The sequence below is a fragment of the Emiliania huxleyi genome (assembly GCF_000372725.1).
Source record: "Emiliania huxleyi CCMP1516 unplaced genomic scaffold EMIHUscaffold_1, whole genome shotgun sequence".
In the NCBI taxonomy this organism is placed as follows: Eukaryota; Haptophyta; order Isochrysidales; family Noelaerhabdaceae; genus Emiliania; species Emiliania huxleyi.
The window spans coordinates 1,801,250-1,823,810 of record NW_005202428.1 but is presented as its reverse complement, the minus strand read 5'-3'; the positions used below and the strand labels follow the sequence as shown (position 1 = coordinate 1,823,810).

Genomic DNA, 22,561 nt, shown 5'->3' with positions numbered 1-22,561 from the left:
AGGCGTCGACCACTCCTTTGGAATAGTTCGGTCAGTGGCTGCACTTGTCGCCCATAGATGGCGCGCGGCGCGGGCGGATGACTAGGGGAGAAAAAACGCGGAGATCCCCTAGCTCGCTGGGAGATGTGTGCGCAACCTGAAGATGGGAATAGGGGAGAAGTGTCAGTGTGAGGGGAGGGCGCAGGCTGGCGTTTTTGCCTTCGAAAACTGAACAGTTTTTTTTCTACACGGTACGCGGGAGCTACGGCTCAGTCGAGTGTCAACACACAGTCGTCGGGATCTCATGCGGGAATTACAGTTGACACGCGTCCAAGCTCCGGCGGCGTCGCCGCGCACTGCTGCAACACAATCCCGGCCGCGGCGCCCACGAACGCGCGCGCCCCGAGGGCGAGGTCCTTGTCGTGCGTGTGCTCATCAAACGAGTGGGAGACGCCGCCCACCGAAGGCACAAACAGCATCGCCGCCGGCATCCTCGTCGCCACGGGCGACGCGTCGTGCACCGCCCGGCTGGGCATCGCGAGCGTGCCTAGCAGGAAGAGTCCGAGAGCTTTCAGGGAAAGCTCCTAGCCTCGCCTCCCAAGCTGCCACAGAGCGTGCCCGCTGCGCCAGCACCGGCCGACGGGGCGGCGATCCGGGCGGCCGCCTACAACTCGGCCAGCCACGGTGAATCGCGGTCAACCTCGGGCGATCTCGACGAGCAGGCGCGGCCTCGACGCACGATCGCATCTCGTCGTCCATCGGCGCCGCCCTCACCGGCGGACGTTCGTGGACCTACATCGTGCAAACACCGGGGTCGGGTCCTCATACAGCCGAACACGTGTCCTCTTTCGAGAGTGCTAGTCGCAATGCGCGGGTCTGAATCCCGCATCTACGGCTCGTGGACGATTGTACAGCGCACGGGCCGCGCGTGCGAGAGGGGCGGGAGGCCGAGCGCCGACCGATCGGCCTCGCAGTGCGAGCGCGCGAGGCGCTCAATCTCCTCCATCGGCGCCTCGGTCGGCGCGCGGAACTGCAGCGTGAGGTTGGCCTCGCCTGGGATGGTCGAGTGCGAAACGAAACCTACGGCGACGGGGCAGCCCGGGCGGGCGAGCGACGGTGCCGAGTGCGCCTTCCGAAGCGCGGAGCCGTGGCGGAGAGGCGGCAGAGAGGCACGATCATCCTGATCGCGGCCGGGCGAAGGGGGCAGAGCGAGCACCCGTCAGGTCAGGGAAGGTCCAGACGGCGCCGTCGCACGCCTCCGGCGCGTCGCACACCCGTCGCAGCGCCGCGTCGAGGCCGCTAGCGTACCTATGGCACGCGGGGTGGCCGGTGCGTCAGCTCCTCCTCACGGCGCCGACTCGACGCCTCTCTCTCGCTCGCTCTCTCCTCGCAGCACCGCATCGCCGCGAGCGCAGCGTCGGCCCGCTCGGGCATCTCGCACCCGCCGGCGTGGTCCTGCAGTTTGAGACAGCTGCTTTGCAGGCGGGGGGGGCAGAGGTGGAGGCGAGGGTGGCGGAGGATGTGTCGGCGGCAGGAGCAAAGAAGCGGCGGCGGCGGCGGCGGCGGCGGCGGCGCGAGCGGACGCGGCGGAGGCAAGGGCTGTGAGGCTGGAGAGGGGCTTACGAGGGTGGTGGGGCTGGACAGGTACAGGTACAGGTGTAGGCGACGGGAGGTGGCCGACCCACCTGCCTCCCGAGGAAGGAGACGCGCATCTGGCGGAGGCCGACGACCGCCGTCACAACGCCGAGCGACGCGTTGGCGGCTTCGAGGCGCGGGCCCTGCTCGATGTGGGCCTGCTCACGGTCCACGCGGCGTCAGGCTGCGCCGTCCCGCGCCCCGAGACTGCCGCGAGCTTGCTCTCTGCTTCGCGCCTCGAGGTAGCCGGAAAAGCCAGCCGGGCGGGCTGAGTCCCAATAGAGGACCGGCGCCGCGGACAGCCCCGCCCTCGCACGGCCGTCCGCCATCTCCTACGTGCGAGGTGCCGCCGGAAGTGCATCCGAGAGGGGTCCTCTCCCGCGTCGCTCTGTCCGCCGGCTCCTCGAGCGGCGGCGGCAGGTGGCGCGCAAAGACACGCGAGCCGGTCAGAGTGTTGTACCGCCCCTCCTCGTCCTATGGAAGGCGGGCGCCGGTGCGGCATGCTGCCGCGCCACGCCCTCGGACGGACCTCGGGGAGCGGTCTCTGCTCTCGGGCGATCGCTCCTGAAAGTCGATGACGGACCACGCGCCCGGCGCGCCAGCCTCGTGCAGCACCCGCGCCGCCTCGAGGGCGTAGACGACGCCGAGCGCTGCGGGGCGGCGGGCGGAGTTGCGTGCGCAGCGCACATGCCGAGGACTCGTGGCATATGTGTCGAGTGGCGCGGGTGCGGTGGCGGGGGAGCGGCGGGCCGCCTCCGTCCAGCCAGCCGCCCTCGGGCTGCGAGTCGGTGTGTGATCCCATCAGAAGGCTCGGCGCCGACGGGTCGCCGCCCTCGCCGTACACCGTGCCGATGCCATCCATCCTCCTCCTCGCCAGCCCCGCGTCGGCCATCCTCGCCATCACCCACTCACGGGCCGCGATGTCGGGCGGCGTGAGCGCCTGCAGGTGTGTATTTGTGTGAGGTCTATGGAGTGCGTGTGCAGTGTCGATCAAGCGTGGAGTGTCAATCGTGGAGCGTGTGGATCGGATCGTCGGTTGCAAGAGCCTGCCGGGAAACGCCTAGACCGCGTTTGCCGCCACCGGTTCCGCCAAATTTGCGAAGCTCGTTCAGGTGCTCGAGAACTCGGGTGGTGTTGGTGGCCTCCATGAGTGCGAAGACAGTGAGCGATGCCATGGCTGGGTATAGCACCAGCCGACTCCCTGAACTTCGCGGGAGCCGTGCGTGCGACCGCTACCCGGGTATGGCTTAGAGGACCGCCGCAAGCGGCGTGGCGTGGGGGGGTTGAGCATCCCTCTGGGGGCCCCTCTGCGCCGGGGAGGCGTTGTTGGAGGCTAGGACGCAAGCGTCCGTCGCCTTTTTCAAACTCGGGTCCCACTCCGCTACGCTCCGACCCGAATTTGGAGGGCCTAAAAGTTTAAGGTGTTGCTGCGCAAAAGGGGCGGGGCGGCGCGGGCGCGCGCGGCAGGCCGAGAGCTCTTTTTGGAGATCAGACCTTTCGATGGTTCATGCTTTCTATTTCTATCTATCATGCTTCATGACACGACACGCGGTGGTGGGAGCCTGTGGAGCTGTCAGCTGATCGATCCAAGCGGGTGGGGAGTGGGGGGCATGGCTGAGGAGGTGAGGGTGGGGAAGGGAAGGTTGGGCCGGGCCGTGAGGGGCTGATCCCAGATGGCGCTGGCCAGCGCGGGGTGTGAGATGTCGTCGTCGTATACTGCTGGCCCTCGAGTTGCCAGGGCTGTGGGCTGCAGAATTGGCGTCTGTGGCGTCTACGCAGGCTCTGCAGTGTGATGGCTGGCGGGACTGCGAGGCCGGCGGCAGCGGAAGGAGAGGCTGGGCACGAGCCAGGAACAGGCTGGCCAGGTCCGCAGGTGGCTGCGCTCGGGCGAGGCGCGCGCCGCGCGCATGGCAGGCCGAGCAGGCTCGGCATATGGTGAACCCCCGATGTCGCGATGCGGTCCGCTTTTCCGCGATCATTCGTCCGTCCATCCAATCGAAGGAAGCGCCGGATGTTATGGAGTTAGCCAAACTTGCCCCGACGTTCTTCGGTCCAGATTCCGTGGTTTTTGCACGGTATTCGGATTTTCGCTATTTGGTGTGTGGGTGCGTATTCCGGGATTAGTCAATGGTACCGACGCGGGCGCCGGGCAGACAGAGCCTTAGTTAGCCACCCTTTGTCTTGCGCGGTCAAAATATTGCTGGGACCGGAGCGGCCACACATACGTCATGCCGCGCTGGTTGCAGCGAGAATCGGCGAGGGACTGCGAAGGGAGATAGAAAGAGGCAGACGACCAAGCAAGGGTTAGGGTGGGCGACGGCTAGCACCACACTCCTCTCCTTAAAATCCCTATGTGGTGGCGGTGTGCCGATGTGCCGTCCTCCCATCCCTCCCTTGGGTTGTCTGTTTTCTTTATTCCTTTTATACGAACCGCGCTGGTGTCCAGTCCGAGCCTGACTGTTCTTCACCTTCCTACATTCATACATACGGCCACACACGCAGCGCCTCTGCCCTCGCGCTCGCCACGGACGGAGCGACCAGTCTCCGCTCGCTCGGCGAGGCGACTCGCGACCACGCCCGGAGCGGCCGCCCTGCCGAGTCTCGGATTCGGCATCACTCTACCCGCGATCCTACTCGAGTACCCGCGCCACCCACCGAACACCGATGAGGACTCGCTGCTGCTCGAGGACACTTGCCGAGCGTCACTGGACACTGCGTCTTACCTGTTTTATGTCGAGCGCTGTGGTGTGCATTTGTCCCTGAGTACTACGACATCACCCACATTAACACACACACTAAAACAACTCTGAGGGGTCCCGTACCATGCGGAATCGACCCTATCCAGTGCTCAAACAACTCTCTTCGCGACCGACCGACAGACAAAATAACCTCCAACTCCCTCAGTTTCTAGGACTCCCCTCTCAATGACCACCTCTATACACATTCGAGGTGGCCTTATCTTATGGAGGGAAGTGCTAGAATCATCATCTAGGAGGGAGGGGCCCCCCCGCCCGACCCGCGGATACTCCCTCTCTCGAGGTTCTCGAGGTGGATATCCTTTGGCCGCGTTGGGTAGCGAGGATTGGTGTAACCCGAGCCACGGAGGCGTGTTTTCTGACGGCCGACCGTCAGTGCACGGAGTTGCCCCTTCTCCGACTGCCCCGGCTAGTTCACGGGTTTCGCGGGTGTGACCCCATGCGTCAAACCCGAGACCTAGCGCGGGTGGGTTGGAGGGGCCTCGGAAAGGCGCGCAAGCACGCCCTACGTCTTCCTGTCGCTCCCTCTCCTGTCTCTCCATCATCTTTCTCACCGCGTCCTTCGTGATCTTATTTTGCTCGGGTATCTCCTCCTCCCATGTCGCGTTGGTATCGAGGCCCGGGGTCCCCTCCAGCTTTATCACTCGATTGTCCCCGTCCTCTCTCGACCCCAGTTGCGTGCCGCTGTCTTGCGCCGGTTTCTTCCCTCCGAGGTAGAGCGTCCTGGCCTTCCCCTCCACTCGGATGTCCGTCCTGGTTCGCCCTTCTTCGAACGTGTGTTCTGTCATGTTGGGTGCGCTTGTGCACACCCCGTTAACCTCCCTGCTGTATTCAATGAATCGATCGAGCACGTCGCTCCACGACGGAGCATTACTCTCTCCATCGCACGTCTCTAGTGCTCTGTCCGCTTGCGCTGCCTCCGGCCCCGATCTACCTAGTCTTCTGCGGTGTTCTAGCCACTCTCGGAAGGACGCCGCTTGCCATCTCGCGCCTTGCGCGTGCATTAGCTCCCGCTCCCATGTGTGGGGCATCTTATCGTGCCACACCCAGCTGTCGCTCTGCTCGCCTTCCCATTCGCAGAGGTACTCCCATCCGTGTTCGTCCTCCTCCGTGCCTCCCCCGTAGCAGGTCGGCGCCTTCCTTGCCGCCTTCACCTTCCGCACCCTATCGGGCGCCCTCCGTTCCGTCTTCTGTCCGTGTGCGCGCTCTTCTATGGCCGCCCACTTCCAGTATTGTCGCAGCTGCGCCCACTCTGGTCGCTCCAGCTGCTCCGCCAGCCTCTTGTATTCGCTATGTTCCGTCGTGTTGTCTTTGAGGCCATAGACTCGCTTCATTTGCGGCCTTCTCAACGGCTATCCCTGCTTCTGCAGCGGGATTTCTTTTGCAGGTGCTGCGCCAGCTGACGTTTGGGCAGGCACGAGGCCACACTCTCCTGAACATGAGCTTCTTCGCCTGCCGGATCGCCCCAGGCGAGAAGGTCGCGCTTCCTTCCCGCGACCGCCCGTGGTGTCCCGGCCACATCCTCCAGCTCAAGCACGCCGCGCTCAGCAAGTCCACGGGCAGTGCGCGGCTCACGGTGAGCTCGTGCAGCAGCCCTTCGCTCGTGCTGTGCTCGCTACGGCCGGGTTGCGAGCAGAGCTGCCTCGGTGTCGTCCTCGACGAGCGCGATCTCGCCGCGCTCGAGGCCTCCGGCGAGTGCGCCATCGACGTGGTTGGCGGCTGGGTGAGGGCGGGCTTCCCGATTGGCTCAGAGTCGGAGGAGGAGTCCGAGGAGGAGGGGATGGAGGAGGAGGAGGAGGAGGACCCGCTCAAGTGGCCAGCGTCGAAGGTGGAGGCGATGCTGGCTCGCGCCGCCGCGGATGAAGCGGCGGAGAGCGAGGAGGAGGAGGAGGAGGAGGATGAGGGTGAGGAGGTGGAGGCGAGCGAGGACCGGCTGGTCGTGGTGATGGCGGGCGGCAAGCAGGAGGAGGGGGAGGAGGAAGGGGTGGAGAGCGAGGGGGAGGAGGAGGAGGAAGGGGGGGAGGAGGAGGAGAGCGAGGGGGAGGAGGAGGAGGGGGAGGCTGAGAGCGAGGAGGAGGGCGAGGAGGGGAGCGGCGAGGAGAGCGGCGAGGACGGCTCCTCCGACGCGGAGGAGGATGCGGCCCTGCGCGGGGCTCTCGACGACGACGAGAGCGAGGCCGGCGAGAGCGATGAGGACGAGGAGGACTCCGCCGACGGCATCTTCGACGAGAGCGGCCACGAGAGCGGCGACGAGAGCGGCGAGGAGGGCGAGAGCGCCGAGGAGGCGGGTGTGGCTGGCGGCAAGCGGGCGCAGCCATCGGCTCACACTCCGGCGCGCAAGGCGGCGCGCCACGTCGACACGCCGCGGCCCGACTCGGAGGATGAGGGCGACGACAGTGGCGACGACAGCGACGACGTGGGCCGCGCTGGCGGCTCTGGCGCGCGTGGCGGGAAGGGCGGCAAGGGGTCGCCCGGCGGCGGCGGAAAAGGCAAGGGAGGCAAGGGCGGCAAGGGCAAGGGCAAGGGCAAGGGGAAGGGCGGCAAGGGCGGCAAGGGGAAGGGCGGCAAGGGCGGCAAGGGTGGCAAGGGCAGCCCCAGGTGGTAGAGGCATTCTCTGAGGCTGAGCGGTTTGTTGAGGAGTTGGGTGGTCGTGGCTTGTGTTGACAGAGTGCTTTTTACCCACCTGCACCCCTCACAGTAGAGGTGTCCGTTTTTATTTATTTATTTACCGCCGGCGCGATTACACCTGCATCGTCCATCGAGCCGTTTAGCGTTTTACGCATTACGCATTCTTCCCTGGCGAGATCATCGAAGAAGAGACGACCGCGCCGCTGTACGACCGCTGCACAATTATTTTTGTGTTAGTGTTTTCGAAGTCCAGAAGAAGGAATAGAAAGAAAGAAAAGGCGAAATGGCGCTCGTGACGTGTCGCCGCGCGGGTCAGAGACTCTCACACCTCAGTGCGCTAGCGGAGTGATGAGGCTCACCAAGCTCGTGCTCACGCTGCTGCTCCTCGGCCTCGCCGGCCAGGCCGCGTGCCAGGAGGACGACTACGGCGAAGACGACTTTGGCGGCGGCGGTGGGTACGGCGAGGAGGAGGAGGAGGAGGACCCTCCGCCGGCGCCGGCCGGAGACGGGGCCGCGCGCGAGCTTTCGTCGGTCGCGGACCTGGAGGCCTTCATGGATGACAACGACGCGTCTGTGGTGGGCGCCTTCCTCGAGAAGGAGATGCCTGACCCGGCGGCCGTCATGCCCGAGGACTGGGACGAGGACGAGGACGGAACGTGGGAGGCGCCCGTTGTCACGAACCCGGAGCTGGCCGCGTTCAACTCGATCGCTTCGTCGCTGTACAACTACCGCTTCGCCTTCTCGGCGGCGCCCGACGTGCTCGCCAAGCTCAAGTCCAAGACGGGCGGCCTCTACCTCTACCGCTCGCCCAAGTTTCTGTCTGCCGAGCACGGAGACAAGCCGCGCGAGCGCTTCCCGTCGACAAAGGTGCTCCGCCGGCCAGCACACGCGGCCCAGCTCGGACGAAGGAGGACACACAGCGCCGTCTTCAAAGGACGCGCACAACTCTGCGCGCACGCGCCACCAGCACCCACCTTGTGTCTCGCCTCCCACCCCCCCTCCCCTCCCACCATCCTCTGCCCCCGCCCTTCCCCCCACCCTCTGTCCCTCCTCCATCTCCCCCGGCAGCTGTCCGAGTCCGCGGTCCGCAACTGGCTCAACAGCAAAGCGCAGCCGCTGGTCGGGCTCTACTCCTCCTCCACCAAGGAGCGCTACTCCGGTGCAGCCCCCCGCCCGCCGCCCCTTCTCCGACTTCGGCTGCCTCTCGGCGCATACCTCGGCGACGTGTCGGCGCTAGGCGCGACACTCGTCGTCTTCTTCAACCTCGACTTCGCGAAGAATGCAAAGGCGCCTCCTGGACACTCTGCCTGATTAGCCCCGGCGCAGCCGCTTCCCTCGCCGCCGCTGCACCCACCGCCGCTCCTCTCCCGGCCCAGGGCGTCAGCTACGTGCTCAAGCGCGCGCGCAAGGCGGCGGCCAAGCTCAAGGGCAAGCTGGCGGTCGCGGTCGCGTCGAGCACAGACCTGAGCTACGAGCTGGGCGACTACGGCCTACCGACCGACAAGCCAAACACCATCCTGATGGGCATCTCGGCCGGCGGGCAGTACTATGCGCCGGCCGACGGCGCCGCCGCCTTCTCGGGCGACACGATGAGTGAGTTTGCGCGCGCCTTCTTGGCCGGGGAGCTCACGCCGTACGAGAAGCCGGAGCCGGAGGCGCGCCCCATCCCGCTCAAAGCCGCCCACCGCCCGCCGCACTGACACTCCCCCACACGTCTCGCGCCCCGCCACGCCCACACGAGAGCCCGAGAGGCTCCCAAGAGACCCACGTCGCCGGGTCCAACATCCCCGCCCCCCCTCCGCTCTGCCCCTGACCGCCCCCCGCCCCGCTCTGCAGCCGGCGGCCGGCGGCGGCGACGAGGACCTCAGCGACAGCGATGATGACTATGGCGGGGGCGACGAGGACGACGAGTACAAGGACGAGGCCTAGGCGAGGCAGGCACCGCCGGCCGAGGCGCAGCCATGGTTCATGTCTGACGGAGCGGTCCCGGAACGTTCGAAGACGGGGCTGGGGCGCGGGCCCCGCGCCGTGGCGGTGGAAGCCGCTGGGATCGTGTGTGAGAGCCCGTTCCCGCGCCTGTGTTGTCGCGCGGTACGCGCGTGCGGGCTGAGCGCTCTCGCTTGTGTGTGGCCCCTCGTACTGTTAAGACGTCTCAGTCCACCTTTTTAGAGAGCCTCGTCGCTGAGAATCGGTCGGCCCGCCGCGACATTCTCGTCCCTGGCCACCCCCCGCGCAGGCGCAGTAGCGGTGGCGCTAGTGTGCGGCGGAGCGGTGTCGTCATGAGTGTCGTGTCTCCGTCACACGCCGCGACGCGCCACCGGCGGCGCTGGGGCACGCCGCGGCATGGGGCATCATGGGCGCGGTACTGACGTATGGTACGCGCTGCCAGCAATAATCACTGACGTTTACCGCACTGCATCTGCGCCTGCACAGTCTCCACTGTGATCCACCACGCCGCTCCCGTAACGTAGCCATACCAAAAGAGGGGCCATCCTCCCCGGAACAGGCGCGTCAGCCCGTCCGCCCGGCAGAGCGCCCAAAGAGTGCTCCATACGCCGCCGCCGCCGATCGGCACCGCCCCCGACTGCACAACCGTCTTGGCCACGTCGAAGGGCAGGCCGCACATATAGGCTGCAGCGTTGGCCAGGCCGCCGCCATGGAGGACGTGCAACCGAGGTACGCCGTCCCTCGTCTCGGCACCGCTCCACCGCGCCGCAGCCTTCATGTACCCCTCATACGCTGTAAAGAAGATGAGGTAGAAGGGCACGTCCCGGCACAACTGGGCGCTATATCCCCGGTAGAAGCCACAGATCCCCTCGGTGCGCCACAGCGCTGCCGCCGTTGCGAGAGGACCGCACGCCGCGCCTGCCCCCGGGATTGCCGCCTGGTTTTGCAGCCGTACCTTGACCACCTCCAGCGGGCAGATCAGGGAGACCGTGCCCACCGCCGTGGCCCCGCCGCAGAGCGACTCCTGCGGCATGTCGCTTTGGGTGGGCACTACTGGTTTAGTCCTCAGTGCCTTCTCAGCTTGCGCGACCTCATATGCAGCGAGATCCGCATCCGACTCCCTGCCCGCGGCGCGATTTAACGCCCTCTTCCAATGCCGATCGAGCGCAAGGAGGACCGTGCTTTCGAGCATTATGCTGGCGGCAGCGGGCGTTGCCCCGAGGTAGAAGGCCGATGGCCCCTCCCTGGCGAGCACCTGCCACGGTGCTCACTCTTCGTTGGGTGTACCTGTGTGCCCAGTGTTGTGCGAGGGAGGAGGCCGGCCCACGCCTGAAAAGCACATTGCAGCATGCCGGTGCAGAGGTGAGGCTGCGCCTGGGTGCGGACCTTGACAACGTCGAGTGGCAGTCCCACCGCGAGGGTTGAGGCGCCCCCAGCCATGCCGGCAATCACGTCATCAGCGATCTCCATACAGGGAGAAACGGGAGAGTGGGGGTGTCTAGGCCCCTAAAGGCCCACGCGCGGCGTGAGGCGATCGAGTACAGCTCGGCAACTGTGAGGTAAAACGCGCGTCCCCTCCCTCTCACTGGGTCGAAGAATACGCCATGGCACTGCTCTGGGCTACGCGTGCGCGGCTCACGCAGCATACGCAGCGAAGGGGTACTGTCCTTCGGACGCCAGCGCTCGGTGCGACGCGAGCGGCAACGGCAGCTGCGACAAAACACAGCAGAGCGGAGGGCGGAGCCAAGCCGCTGCAAAGCTTTGACCACAGCGTGAGCTTTGAGGACATTCGTGGCGCGTTCGAGCGCGATGGTGCCGTGGTGGTTCGCGGCATGCTTGATCAGGTCGACGTCGAGGCATTGCGCAGGGAGACGGCGCAGTCTTTCGAATCAGCAATGCCTGGAACAAAGGCAGCAGCTTTGTCCGTGCCCCGCGTGCTACTCGTGTTTGCTGCTGCCTCCGGTCCACACGGGTACTCCCGTGCTAGGACAACAAGGCCCCACGGTACACGGCGTCTCCTACTAGTGTTTGCACACTAGATATTTTCACGCATAGGCGGTGGACGCGCACGTCGCGGCCTTCTGGGGCGGCAACACGGTGCGCTTCACCCGGCTCGCAGCACGGTCTCGAACGTTTTTGAACCGCGTGCTGGTGCACCCGCTGCTGCTGCGCATGGCTGACGCCGAGCTCCTTCCCCACTGTAACAGTCTGCCTGACGCGCACCGGCCAAGAGATGGGCGTCGCCAAATTTTGTCCCGGGCGCTGCACCTAGGCACGTCCTATTGGATGAACACGGGGCAGATGATGTGTCTCGGCCCCGGCGAGCGCGCGCAGTGGTTGCACCGCGACGCGCTCAACTGGCCGCACTTTTGCGCCTCACCCGCCTCGCCCGCGGCGACCTTTCTAGCAAGCACCCGCACACCCATTCATCGCTTCATTGTTCGTCACCAATAGAGTGCCTCAATGTAGGTGACTATCTCGTGCATGATCGCGCTCTCCGACTTTCGAGCGGAGACGGGCGCGACACGCGTGGTGCCTGGCAGCCACGCGTGGCCGGACTACGCGCTCCAGGCGGCGCCTGAGGACGTGACGCAGGCGGTGATGCCGGCTGGCAGCGGCATGATCTACAGCGGCAAGGCCTTACGCCGAGATCTCCGAGAAAATACACCATAGAGCCTCTGGAGGTGAGTGGGGTGGCGGCTGCTCCGCCAGGTGATCCACGGCAGTGGCGCGAACACCACCCAGTGCGAGTGGAGGCAGGGTTTGCACCTCTCGTATGTCGCTGGCGGGCTCGCGCCAGAGATGAGAGGGCAGGGAGTCGTGTCAGTTGACGATGCGGCAAGGCTCTCATAGGCTGGCTCACGCCCGAGGAGGCGGGATGCCTCGGAGTGTCGCCCGAGGCGGCCAGGAGTATGACTCCCACGCAACAGCAGCTCCTCGGCTTCAAGTGCTACGACGACTCCTCGCACAACGCCGTCCGCCTGTGGACGCTTGACTATGAGGACATCCCGACGGCGTTGGGCTGGGAGGAGGCGACAGGGAAGGCAGTTGGGAAGGCGTGAACCAATGACCTTCCGTGCTTCCGTCGACCCCCCCCCCCCCCCGTCGTAAATGCGCGCGGATTATGTAATGTAACTGTAGACAGATTTGGGTTTGGGGCAGAGCGAGTGGGAGAACTTTTCGGCGGGCGAAATGCGGCGGTTTGGATGCGTCCTCTTGTGTGGGATAGGAGGGATCGCACGAAATTGTAGATTGCAATGCCCCAAGCAACGAGCAGGATGGTGCCGCATATCGCAAATGCAGCTGGCGCGAGGCAAAAATACCAGTCAAAGATCCATTTGATTTGAATACCCAGGTTGATGATCAGTAGCTTGGTCTTTTTGCACCAGATAGTGTCGCAATTTGTACCACGCTTGGATATAATCAATAGGCTGCTCACGGTCTGGTAAGCAAACTGGTCGCCAATTGTCCAGTGCACTTGTCAGCAGGGAGTAAGCAAGGCAAAGAAACCCAACGGAAGCAAGGCAAAGAAAAAGTGGCCAGACCTACCCACCCGCAAAATACCCGGTATTTTGCCGATTTGGCTGATTTTGGGCCCAAAGCCAAACCAGCCTCAGACTCGGCTCAGAGCCCGGAAAATTTGATGGTTTCCCCGGGAAAATATATAGGAAAAGAGAGCGTGCTGTAGAGAGGAAAGGAAAAGAGACGGGGTGCGAGAGGAAATGTATATACACCCGAAGGCGCGCACCACTGGCATTTGATTAGATTTGATTTATCGAAAGGCGAAGAACAGATACACGTTAAAAGAAATAAAACAAGACAACTCTCTCTCACAGCAGACAGGCTCAACACAGGTGCGAACAGGCACGTTAAAAGAAAGCCCAGACACATGCATCTTATGCCTTGCCGGCAGATAGCTGGCTCAGCCGCCTCCCGGCGCGGGCACGCTTCAACGACGCCACAGGCTGCGCCGCTCGCGCTGCCGAAAAAGATCCAAGCCGCGGCGGCGGCCGGCAAGGTGGGCGTGGTGCAGACGTGGCTCGCCGGGGACGGGTGGGTTGACGCGACGTGCGTGTATCGCGGTGTGAGTGGCTGTACGCTCCTGCTGATCGCCGCCAGCAACGGTCACAAGCAGCTGGTCGAACTTCTGCTCAAGGGCGGCGCGAAGGTGGACGCACAAAACAGTATCGGCATTACGGCGCTGATTGCCGCCGCCGACCACGGCCACGTGCAGGTGGTCGAGAAGCTGCTGCGGCACGGCGCGGAGATCAACCTGCAGAGCAGCGGCGGCAGCACCGCGCTGATGCTCGCTGCTTACCAAGGCCACGAGCGCGTGGTCGACTTGCTTCTGCGACACGGCGCAGAGGTCAACCTTCAAGCCAGCGACGGCTACGCTGCGCTCGCGGGCGCCGCCTTCAATGGCCACCCTGCCGTCGTGCTCCAGCTTCTGCGGGCGGGCGCAGACATGGCGCTGCGCACTGCGGCGGGCAGGACGGCGCTGCAGATCGCCAAGGAGAAGGGTCACACCGAGTGCGTCGCCGCTGTCAAGACAGTTCTCGGCGAGGTGGCGGCAGAGAGGCGCGACGCGGCGGCGGTCGAGGCGGGCGGCGCGGGGGCAGGCAGCGCTTCGGGCGGCGAGGGCGGCAGCAGCGGGCCGGTTCCCGAGGAGATCGGCGAGGCGGGCGGCGCAGGGGCGGACGGCGATGCCGCCTCGGGCAAGGGGGCAGCGGCGGCACCAACCAACAAGCCGCCCCCGGACTCGTTTGACGAGGAGGACCAGCCCCTCTCGCAGAGAAAGCAAACTGCCGCGTCCTCTTCTGGCGGCGTGGAGAGCGGAACGGGCGAGGACGCCGTCCCCGAGGAGATCGCGGAGGCGGCTAGGCAAGGCGAAGAGGCGGCGTTGCTGGCGTGGCTCGACGGCGGCGGGCGGGTGGACGCGAATTTCACTCTTAGAGGGTGTGAGCGCTGTACGTTGCTGATGACAGCCGCCCGCCAAGGCCACGAGCGGGTGGTCGAGCTGTTGCTGCAGCGCGGTGCTGAGGTCAACGTGGTGGACAGCCTCGGCGGCACTGCCATGATGTACGCCGCCCACCAAGGCCGCGAGCGGGTGGTCAAGCTGCTGCTGCGGCACGGGGCGGAGATCAACCTGCAGGACAGCTACGGCGTCACCACGCTCACGAGCGGGTGGCCGAGCTGCTGCTGCAGCATGGGGCGGAGATCAACCAGCAGAACAATACCGGCCTCACTGCGCTAATGCTCGCCGCCTACCAGAACCACCCCGCCGTCGTGCTCTGCTTGCTGCGTGCGGGCGCCGACACGGAAATTCGACTCGGCGTGGCGGCTGGCTGCACAGCGCTGCAGCTTGCCAAGGAGGCGGGCAGCGCCGAGTGCGTGCGCGCCTTCGAGGAGCATGCGGCGGCCAAGGCGGCGGCCGAGGCGGTGGCGAAGGAGGCGGCGAGGGCTGCGGAGGCGGCGAAGAGGGCGGCGGAGAGGGCGGCGGAGAGGGCGGTGGCGGAGGCGGAGGCGGCGCGGCATGCCGAGGAGCTGCTGGCGGAGGAGGAGGCGGAGAAGCGCGGCAAGGGCAAGAAGGGCAAGAAGAAGAAGAAGGGCGGCGGGAGCGGCGGCGCTGGGCCGTCGCAGGAGCCCGAGGCGCCGGCGGAGGGTGCAGAGGCACGATCAGAGGGTGTCGAGGTGCTGTCAAAGGCAGCCGCAGCCGAGGCCGCAAAGAAGGCCGAGGAGGCGAGATTGATCAGGCTTCTCGAAAGTTGTCACGAGGAGAGGATCCGGCTCGGCATCACGGCGGAGAGCCAGGCAGCGGCTTTAGCTGAGATGGTCGAGGCGGAGCGCTTGGCCGAGGAGGCGGAGGAAGAGGAGGAGGAGGCAGAGGCGGAGGAGGAGGAAGCCGCGGCCGAGGAGGAAGCCGCGGCCGCGGCACTTGCGGCAGCTGAGGCGGCCACGGCGGCAGCTGAGGCGGCGATGGCCGCCGCAAAGGCGAGGCGCGCGGCCGCTGCGAGGGCCAAGGCGGCCGCTGCAAGGAAGGCGGCGGCCGCGGCGGCCCAGCGCTCATAGAGAGCCGCTGAGAGCAGGACACGACGCGCGCATCTTGTAATGTAACTGTAGAAAGATGTACCGGTAGGTTTGGGGCAGAGCGAGTGGGAGAACTTTTCGGCGGTCGTGGAGGTCGTGGAAAGGTCGTGGAGTGGCGAGTCACGCTCGGGCGGACAGCATCGATGCCGTCGCCGGACGCGGCGGCGAGGCACACGGGCGCCGGCGTGGCGCGTCGGCAGGCCCACCACGAGCGGATGCGCGACGAGCGCGCTCGGGAAGCGGCCGCGGGCGACGCGGAGCTTCCGCCGGAGGACGACGCGGTCGAGATGGCGAGCGCCGTCCACGTGCTGGACAGCGTGGCGGAGGTGGGCCCGAACTACACCCTGCTGCGCAGCAAGGAGACGAAGGCGAAGCGGCGGAAGCGAAAGCGCGAGGATGCCAGGGCGGCGCTCGACGGCCACACTGTCCTGCCCACCGGATCGCGCCTCGAGATCTTCTGCGACAGTGAGCGGTGGTACCCTGCGACCGTCATGGCGCGGGAGGAGGACGGGGACGGACGGATCGTGCACGAGGTCGAGTACGACGGCTAATCGGGTCGGCGGTGGTGGCACATGCTGGACGACGTACAAATCCACTCTCTCTCCATTTCAACAACAAAAAAACGGGGACAGTCAACAATACTGTAATATCGAGCGGACTCATTCAGTTTCCCATCCGAGATCCGAGACGACGGAAGCGAGGCCGGCTCTGGAGTCTGGACGCGCTCGCACAACCCCCCGATACACTGGTCACTGCGATCTACACAGGATCTACACACCGTACACATCGCGGCGTGTGTGTACACGCAATGTTGTATTGACAGGAGTACCCAATCCCAACACGCGGGTCCGCGGGTGTACTTATTCCACATTCGATTAGCTCTACGTGAGTCATCTTCTGTACATTCTGTTACGTCGAGCACCGGCCCGGGTAAGGGTTACCTTCCCTAAATCGGGGTCCGCCTCGGGCGCATTCCTCCTGCCGCGCTTGCGCCGCGCAGACACCTCTGCCGCTAAGTCCATGATCTCCCGGCAGCTTTCCCTGTGCGCGACGTCGGGCAGATCCGTGCACGGGGCAACGCTGCCGCTGCCGCTGCGGCTGCCAGCGCCGGTGCCTTCCTCACCCCTGGTGACGGGCGGCGCAGCGGCGCGCGGCAGGCGAGACAGTCCCCGCGCAGAGAGGATGCCGGAGAGGCTGGCGAACACGCTATCGCGCTGGTCGTCATCGTATGAAACCTGAAGCTTGCGTGCGTGCAGCCAAAGGGTGTGCTGCATCAGCGCCACGCGCGCCCTGGGCAGCCGTGCAAGCGCCTTGCCGAGGTCAAGGCGGCCGGATATTAGCTCGTCGCGCGGCAGGAGGACGCGCGACTGCTCGCGCCAGTCGTCCCAGACTAGGTTGCCGGTGAGATCGGACACATTGTTCATCAGCACCGGGATGCATCCAAGGGCCGCCGAGTCCGCGATCGAGCGGCGAAAGGGCGTGTCGCCCGCGGGCTCGAGGCAGAAGACGGACTTCATCTTGACGAATGCGACCTCGACCGTCTTCATCGAGCTCGGCATCAAACACGTCTTGCTACCGCTCGAGCGGTTGCAGTAATCAGCAACGAGCCGCCTCACCGCCACGTCGCCCTTCCGGCTGCCCGCGTACGACATCAGGTACGGTCGCTCGTCGGAGGGTGTGAAGGGTGGCGCCCGTCGCAGCCAGTGCACGATGCTCGGCTGCGGCAGCGAGTATAGGTGCGGGTACGTCTCCGGCGCAGTGAGTGCCTCCCGCTCGCTTGGACGGCGCATGTACGAGATGTGCGGCTGCATCGCCGGCGGGACGATTGCCGAGAAGGAGAGGCGCGTCGCCTATGGGACGCGCCGTGCCCAGTGCCACGGCCGTGGGGGACGTCCCGGCATAGGAGGATCGGCGCAGCGCCTCCGCCAGCAAGCCCTGCGGGTGAGACCACCATCCCTCGCAGGCGCTCATCGCAAAGTGCTCGAGCGGGCAGAGGAGCACGTGCCGCGCGGCGGTCGCGGCCCGGAGGTGCGGGAGATGGCGCAGCAGCTCGCTCGCACCGCAGCTGCCACATCCCCGCCCGATGCCCCCCTGCGAGTCTTTTGGCGCTGTCAGCGTCGGAATGAAGAAAATGTCCGCCGCCTGCAGGCACGAGGGGAGCGTGGGCAGATTTGGGGCGGCGCGAGCTGCGGAGAATGCGTGTAGGGCGGCGAGGCGCCTCTGCGCATTGCGTGCGGCACTGCGAGTAGTGCAACCGGTAGTGCCAGAGCGTGGTGAGGGCACGGTTGGATGTGTTGCGTAGGTGTGGCAGCCGCGCGTCGCGGAGTTCGCCGAACGCCTCGTCGAACGCATCCTCGCCCTCTGGGTCCCAATCCGCGCATGGAGGCGGCAGCAGATACACGTAGACAAGCACCTTTGTGTGGGGTCGGGAGGCTGAGGGGTGGGCGGTCCTCCGTGGCGACCGCGTGTGCGCTGTCGCTGGAGTGTGCGCAGCTTCTCAGCCCTCCTCCTACTCTGTTTGCTTGTCCAGCCTGCATCGCCCACCCAAGCCTTCTCCCATATGCAAGCACCGGGCAGGTTCGAACCGGCAGCAGAGGCTGTGAGCACGGGTCTGCATAACGCCGGACATGCGTGCCGGCTCCACGCGCCCATTGGTGATCGACCAGCGCGAGCGCGACGAGGCTGCGGCGCAGGGCGGCCATGCTTCTCCTGCGCCCAGCGGCTTTGTCGCACGTCCACAGCTCGCCCCAGCGGCCGCTTTGTAGTTTGCAAGTGGCCGACCGGCTTTTCGACTACGAGTAAAAGAACGCCGAATTTGGCAATTTCGTGAAGTTGTTAGCTTCTCGTTTACTACTGGGAGAGAGATCACACAGAACCCCAGCGGGAGACAAGTTGTGATTCATCCACCGAGCTTCTACAATACATGGAGAGAGTACATGGAGGGGGAAAGGGGAGTACCGGTGGCATACGCAGCGCCTCGTCGGTATACAAAAGGCGCCTGCGGGCGGACCCTTACAGATCACAGAACACAACAAGGTACGGTTTTATCTCTATGCCCCTAATGGCCTCTCTCCAACAGGACAAGCGGCCAATTTTAACAAACGTTCGGCCTTCGCGATTCGGTCGGTTAGCCGGTCCGTCTTTGACGAACAACCAGCAGTGCCGCTTTGGATGGACGAACAACCAGCAGAAAGAGGAGAAGAGCCGCCTCCGGACACGTCTACAACCACCTTCTTGCCCTCGTGGAACACCAAGGAGCGCTTGGACGGCCTTGAGGCCATTGCGACAGCGCAGGGGTTTGACATTCCAGCCGCCGAGAAGCAGCTGAGGGAAAAGGGATGGGTGATTCTGAGAGGTGTTTACAGCCCTGAGCAAGTCGCAGCCTTTACAAAGGCCTATGACGAAAGCTGGGAGGACGCTAAGGCGGCGCTACGTCGCACCGAGGCGACCAGGTATTGGGAGCCTAAGGGCGACAATGGTAGCGGCACCTGCACTCCATCGTCAGCAGCCTCCGAGGATGGCGCGGAGTGTGAGACGAGTGGAAGAGGGCCTGACGGCTCGCAGTCGAACGGCTGCCAACCGTGCTGCTCGTGCGAGACCACTGTCTCCTCCCCCGCCCGATTCACATACATGCTCAAGGACTGGACGAACCGGCGCGAATCATAGTGCTGCACACAGTGTCTCTCTACACGCTGTGACCAGCCACCCCTTGCCCTTCTAGCTTGCTTTCACACGCACCTCTCACCCTTCCCACCCTCCATCCTCGCTGCGCCAGGCGCACCCTCGATCTGACCGAGATGTGCGACCTCACAAACAACGACCCGGCCAAGGGTGCCCCGGGCAGGTCGAGCGTGCTGGTGAAGACGGGGCCGGGCCGCTACGAGCTCTGCCACCGGATGCAGGACGGTGTCTTTGCAGGCCCCGAGTACCACGAGCCGCCCGCCCTCGGGGCGCTGATGAGGCGGATGCTGCAGGAGGATTACACCCACTACAACATGGCGCTCATCAGCGAACAAAAGAACCCGAACGGCGCGTGGCACCGCGACAGCTACGACCTCTGGGGCGAGAGCAAGGGCGACGTCTGGATCGACGGCACTCTCCCACCCTTTTACTTTACGACGCTTGCGCCTCTCGGCCGGATGGACGAGAGGAACGGCGCGACCGAGATCATCTCTGGCTCGCACCACCTGGCTGCGGCGGCGGTGCAGAGAGGGATCCTCGCCCACGGCGGCCGCGAGCCTTTTCTCGCGCACGAGGACTCGGTGCAGATGTGCGCCGACGCTGGTGACATCGTCGTGTTTGACGGCCGCGCATACCACCGCGGCCTCGCCAACGACAGCGACGAGCCGCGGCGCGTTCTATGCCAGGTGTGGCATAAGATGTGGTACTCCGACTATGCTACGCGTGAGCGCGACTTCCCGTGGGGCACGCCGGTGATGAGGCACCAGGAGTTCGTGCGAGACGACTCCTAAAATAGCTCTAGTCTAGCGTAGTTAACGAGTGCATTGGTGTGGTTGCGTCCCGGCGAGAACCGTCAGATTTTCAGGTGTAACCTGAAGTCCGTCGCGACGCGCTCAATCCCTCCCAAGCGAAAGCTGTGGCTCTCTCGAACTCGTCGATATATTGCGGATAGACTGCTCTTCCCGTAGCAGCATGTGCAGAGTCAGAGGCGCAGAAAGGCTACGAGTGCTGAACGAGTCTTGCGAGCTGCGCGGTCAAACCTGGGGGAACTGACCGCATCAGGGCGGACTTCCGAAACCTGGGTGAGCACCTCTGACGGTTCTCGCTCCCCATCGAGCTCTTCTTGCCGCACGGCTCTTCTGTGTGCCGGCACAGAGCTCCGTGCAAGCCTTCCAGCGTGATAGGAACGAGTGTATCGCTTCGACGGATCGACCGTGCTTGTTATCCACATCGATGTGACGTACACAGTGACACATCAGAACGACACACATTCTCACACCCGCCGGGACGCAAAACGCTCTCGACGAGAGCCACAAGAAGGCGTCCACACAGCAAGCCGCTCGTCGGACAGGCGTGCTCGCTCGATGCCGGCGAGCGCATTGCGCACGCTTTGGACGGTGGCGAAGCCAAAAACACCGATGGTGGCCGCTCGCTGGCGTGAGCGGCGGCGGTCGAGACCACCCTTCGCCGACGACCCAACCTCGCTGGGAACAACCCAACCCACCAACCCAACCCAACCCAACCCAAAAAGCACGATTCTCAAGTCCCGCCACCACCACCACCACCACCTACCTACCTACCTATTGCGTGGCCCTCTGTCTGGGGCGGTCAAAACCGGGCCTACCTACCTATTGCATAGGGTCTAACCGTGGTGGACAGACCCCCCACTGGGCTCGTGCTTGCACGCGGTCGCAGCGTCATCAAGGCTCCACGCCACGACAGGTCCGGCCATGCCGGGTGGCGTCCTCGCAACATCTGGAGAGGTGGGCAAGGCCTCTGAGGAGGCGTACGGCGTGCTGACGGTGAGCAGCAAGATCGCTTCCGCGGCGCCAAAGCGGCGTGCGCGCGGCGGCAAGGCCAGCCGCGCGCGCCGGCTCGAGAACTTCCGGCAGCACAAGGCTGCGGCACCTGCGGCTGCTCCTGCGATCAAGTGGGAGCAGCTCGCCCACGGCCTCTTGCGTCAGCAACGCGCGACTCTGCGCGACGGTGCGCGAGCGGCCTGGGTGCCCGCGCGAAGATCGGCGCGGCGGTACGGAGCGCGTGGAGGTGCAGGTCTCTCGAGATCACCGGCATCTACATCGAACGGGATGGGGTGCGGCAGTACGTGGCAGGTGAGAAGGTGGCGCCGCTCTCGCGGCGCGACGTCTACATCCTGTCGCGCGCCGCCGACCGCGTGGTGGAGCTGGAACTACTTCGGGTTCAACGAGTTCGACCCCGAGGGTGACCGCTTCTACCGCCACGTGCGCGATTGGCTTCGCATGAAGACGGATGACGGTGCCCCGCACTGGGTGCACTCGCTCCGCGCCGTGCAAGCCGAGCAGGACAGCGAGTACTCGTCCGACGAGGACGAGTGCACGTCCGACCAGGACGACCGCGGGCCCGCGTACGAGTCCGACGACGACGATGGTTACGACCGCATAGCAAACGACGACCTCGATGCGCTCATGCGCTGCTTTGACGACGAAGATGCCGCGCTTATCGCGCTCGCGCGTCACCTCGAGTCCCTTCCCACTGCTTGATCCAACCCTTGGCCCTCTGATGTCCAATGCAGCACATGCACTCTTGGTGTGTGTGTGCTGTGGGCCCTCCTTGTCTTTGCAGTAGACCGTGTGAGGTAACACCTACCTACCTACCTATCGCTACATCCTCCCGATAAGCTGTGTGCCGCTCCCAGTCTGGTCGTGGTCGAGACCGAGGTGCCGAACTGAGAGGCACTACTGGAGGCTACCTCCGGCCACCGCTCGACTACCAAGGCACATGGCCGGTCCTGTGGCTTGCCTGGACTCGCTCAGAAGCCTCAATTCGCGCACACCTTTGCTCTCTGGCTCCCGCGAGTGCGTTCAGGCCACTCAAGCAGGCGACGCCAAGCACCCGCAATGCATCTCGCCGGGGCGCCACCTATCGACCCGACTGATTGGCAGCATCAAATCCGACCCCATGACGGTCCTTCAGCCCCACGAGACAGGCAGTTGCGCCCTGATCTCGGTCCAAGACGGCCAACGCCGTGTCCGGCACCTGCTGGCTGCTTTACGGGGATGCCCCCCCCGGACACATGCTACAGCCCCGAGTGGATGTATTGGTCGTTTGTGGGTCCCACAAGACTACTCTAGTAGGGGCCGGGCGCTTGAGCGTCGGCGGTACACCTGTGCAGATGTTGCACGGGTGAAATGGCTCCTCGTACAGGGTAGGAGGCAGGTGGTGGGTTTGAGTGTCGTGAGTGCTTGCAGCCGCGAGTGCAGGACCGTTTGTGACTCCCATGGATGCAGTTGGGTGGGGTACGGTGCTGGGGGGCGGTCCGGTGCGCCACAACAGCCTCCCTGGCTGACCCCCATCCAGTTCGGCACCTCCATCCTGACCGTGGAACCCCAACTTCAACCGGCCATATCTCGGACGGAAGAAAGACTGGCACCTCAGGAGCTCATCCTGGGCGGTTAGGGGGAGTCTTGGGGGCGTACTTGAAGGTGGTAAAAAGAGTTTTGCATTGCAGCTTAACCGGGGGGCGTGCTGAGCAGCGTGAAAATAGCGGCACACAGCTTATTCACACCTGTGTCGCTGGCGTGGTGTCGGTCAGCTGTGTGGCGTCGGTGTGGCGTCGGTCAGCTGGCGTCGGGTCGATCTCGGGTCTATCTCGGGTCGATCTCGTGTCGAGCTCGGGTCGATCTCGGGTCTCGGGTCGGTCTCGGGTCGGTCTCGGAGTAGCCTAGAGAAAGAGATGAGGTGAAGTGAGGCGGGGTGGGGCGAGGTGAGGCGGGATGAGGCGAGATTAGGCGAGATTAGGCGATCAGGCGAGGTTAGGCGAGGTTAGGCGAGATTTGGCGACTTACGGACCGATTCGTGGATAGAGCACA

The 22,561-nt window shown here is 64.9% G+C and overlaps 10 protein-coding genes across 10 annotated transcripts; 7 read left to right on the top strand and 3 right to left on the bottom strand.

The window, feature by feature from the left end:
- Window positions 1–281: 281 nt before the first annotated feature.
- Window positions 282–2,506, bottom strand: EMIHUDRAFT_194449 (hypothetical protein; the record flags this gene model as incomplete). Its single annotated transcript, XM_005794251.1, has 10 exons — window positions 282–526; window positions 680–708; window positions 939–1,059; window positions 1,196–1,287; window positions 1,376–1,434; window positions 1,665–1,772; window positions 1,902–1,946; window positions 2,050–2,088; window positions 2,194–2,264; window positions 2,302–2,506. 10 exons carry the CDS (start codon window positions 2,504–2,506, stop codon window positions 282–284), a joined length of 1,014 nt encoding a protein of 337 aa, XP_005794308.1.
- A 3,302-nt stretch (window positions 2,507–5,808) lies between these two features.
- On the top strand, window positions 5,809–6,975 carry EMIHUDRAFT_95084 (hypothetical protein; the record flags this gene model as incomplete). Its single annotated transcript, XM_005794250.1, has 1 exon — window positions 5,809–6,975. One exon carries the CDS (start codon window positions 5,809–5,811, stop codon window positions 6,973–6,975), a length of 1,167 nt encoding a protein of 388 aa, XP_005794307.1.
- A 371-nt stretch (window positions 6,976–7,346) lies between these two features.
- EMIHUDRAFT_461019 (hypothetical protein) lies at window positions 7,347–9,159 on the top strand (the record flags this gene model as incomplete). Its single annotated transcript, XM_005794249.1, has 5 exons — window positions 7,347–7,865; window positions 8,067–8,157; window positions 8,236–8,285; window positions 8,375–8,653; window positions 8,835–9,159. The coding sequence occupies 5 exons, from the start codon at window positions 7,347–7,349 to the stop codon at window positions 8,925–8,927; spliced, it is 1,032 nt and encodes a 343-aa protein (XP_005794306.1). The 3' UTR covers window positions 8,928–9,159.
- Window positions 9,160–9,163: 4 nt separating this feature from the next.
- On the bottom strand, window positions 9,164–10,415 carry EMIHUDRAFT_194446 (mitochondrial carrier; the record flags this gene model as incomplete). Its single annotated transcript, XM_005794248.1, has 3 exons — window positions 9,164–9,215; window positions 9,398–10,200; window positions 10,332–10,415. 3 exons carry the CDS (start codon window positions 10,413–10,415, stop codon window positions 9,164–9,166), a joined length of 939 nt encoding a protein of 312 aa, XP_005794305.1.
- A 134-nt stretch (window positions 10,416–10,549) lies between these two features.
- On the top strand, window positions 10,550–11,399 carry EMIHUDRAFT_194445 (hypothetical protein; the record flags this gene model as incomplete). Its single annotated transcript, XM_005794247.1, has 3 exons — window positions 10,550–10,870; window positions 11,001–11,145; window positions 11,218–11,399. The coding sequence occupies 3 exons, from the start codon at window positions 10,550–10,552 to the stop codon at window positions 11,397–11,399; spliced, it is 648 nt and encodes a 215-aa protein (XP_005794304.1).
- Window positions 11,400–11,429: 30 nt separating this feature from the next.
- Window positions 11,430–12,007, top strand: EMIHUDRAFT_194444 (hypothetical protein; the record flags this gene model as incomplete). The annotated part of the gene is made up of 3 exons (XM_005794246.1): window positions 11,430–11,543; window positions 11,658–11,771; window positions 11,846–12,007. 3 exons carry the CDS (start codon window positions 11,430–11,432, stop codon window positions 12,005–12,007), a joined length of 390 nt encoding a protein of 129 aa, XP_005794303.1.
- An 843-nt stretch (window positions 12,008–12,850) lies between these two features.
- On the top strand, window positions 12,851–15,693 carry EMIHUDRAFT_431850 (hypothetical protein). Its single transcript, XM_005794245.1, has one exon. It carries the CDS (start codon window positions 13,249–13,251, stop codon window positions 14,197–14,199), a length of 951 nt encoding a protein of 316 aa, XP_005794302.1. The 5' UTR covers window positions 12,851–13,248; the 3' UTR covers window positions 14,200–15,693.
- Window positions 15,694–15,922: 229 nt separating this feature from the next.
- On the bottom strand, window positions 15,923–17,734 carry EMIHUDRAFT_95080 (hypothetical protein; the record flags this gene model as incomplete). The annotated part of the gene is made up of 3 exons (XM_005794244.1): window positions 15,923–16,882; window positions 17,185–17,445; window positions 17,618–17,734. The coding sequence occupies 3 exons, from the start codon at window positions 17,732–17,734 to the stop codon at window positions 15,923–15,925; spliced, it is 1,338 nt and encodes a 445-aa protein (XP_005794301.1).
- EMIHUDRAFT_194440 (hypothetical protein) lies at window positions 17,660–19,504 on the top strand (the record flags this gene model as incomplete). The annotated part of the gene is made up of 3 exons (XM_005794243.1): window positions 17,660–17,765; window positions 18,112–18,613; window positions 18,808–19,504. The coding sequence occupies 3 exons, from the start codon at window positions 17,660–17,662 to the stop codon at window positions 19,502–19,504; spliced, it is 1,305 nt and encodes a 434-aa protein (XP_005794300.1).
- Window positions 19,505–20,380: 876 nt separating this feature from the next.
- Window positions 20,381–21,346, top strand: EMIHUDRAFT_349290 (hypothetical protein; the record flags this gene model as incomplete). The annotated part of the gene is made up of 2 exons (XM_005794242.1): window positions 20,381–20,771; window positions 21,196–21,346. Coding segments are annotated over exons 1-2 (365 nt in total), but the record flags the coding sequence as incomplete, so codon positions are not given.
- Between the last annotated feature and the right edge of the window lie 1,215 nt (window positions 21,347–22,561).

Bases quoted from the DNA above. Each gene is read 5' to 3' on its own strand.
- EMIHUDRAFT_431850 (XM_005794245.1), top strand. From the start codon at position 13,249: ATGCTCGCTGCTTACCAAGGCCACGAGCGCGTGGTCGACTTGCTTCTG.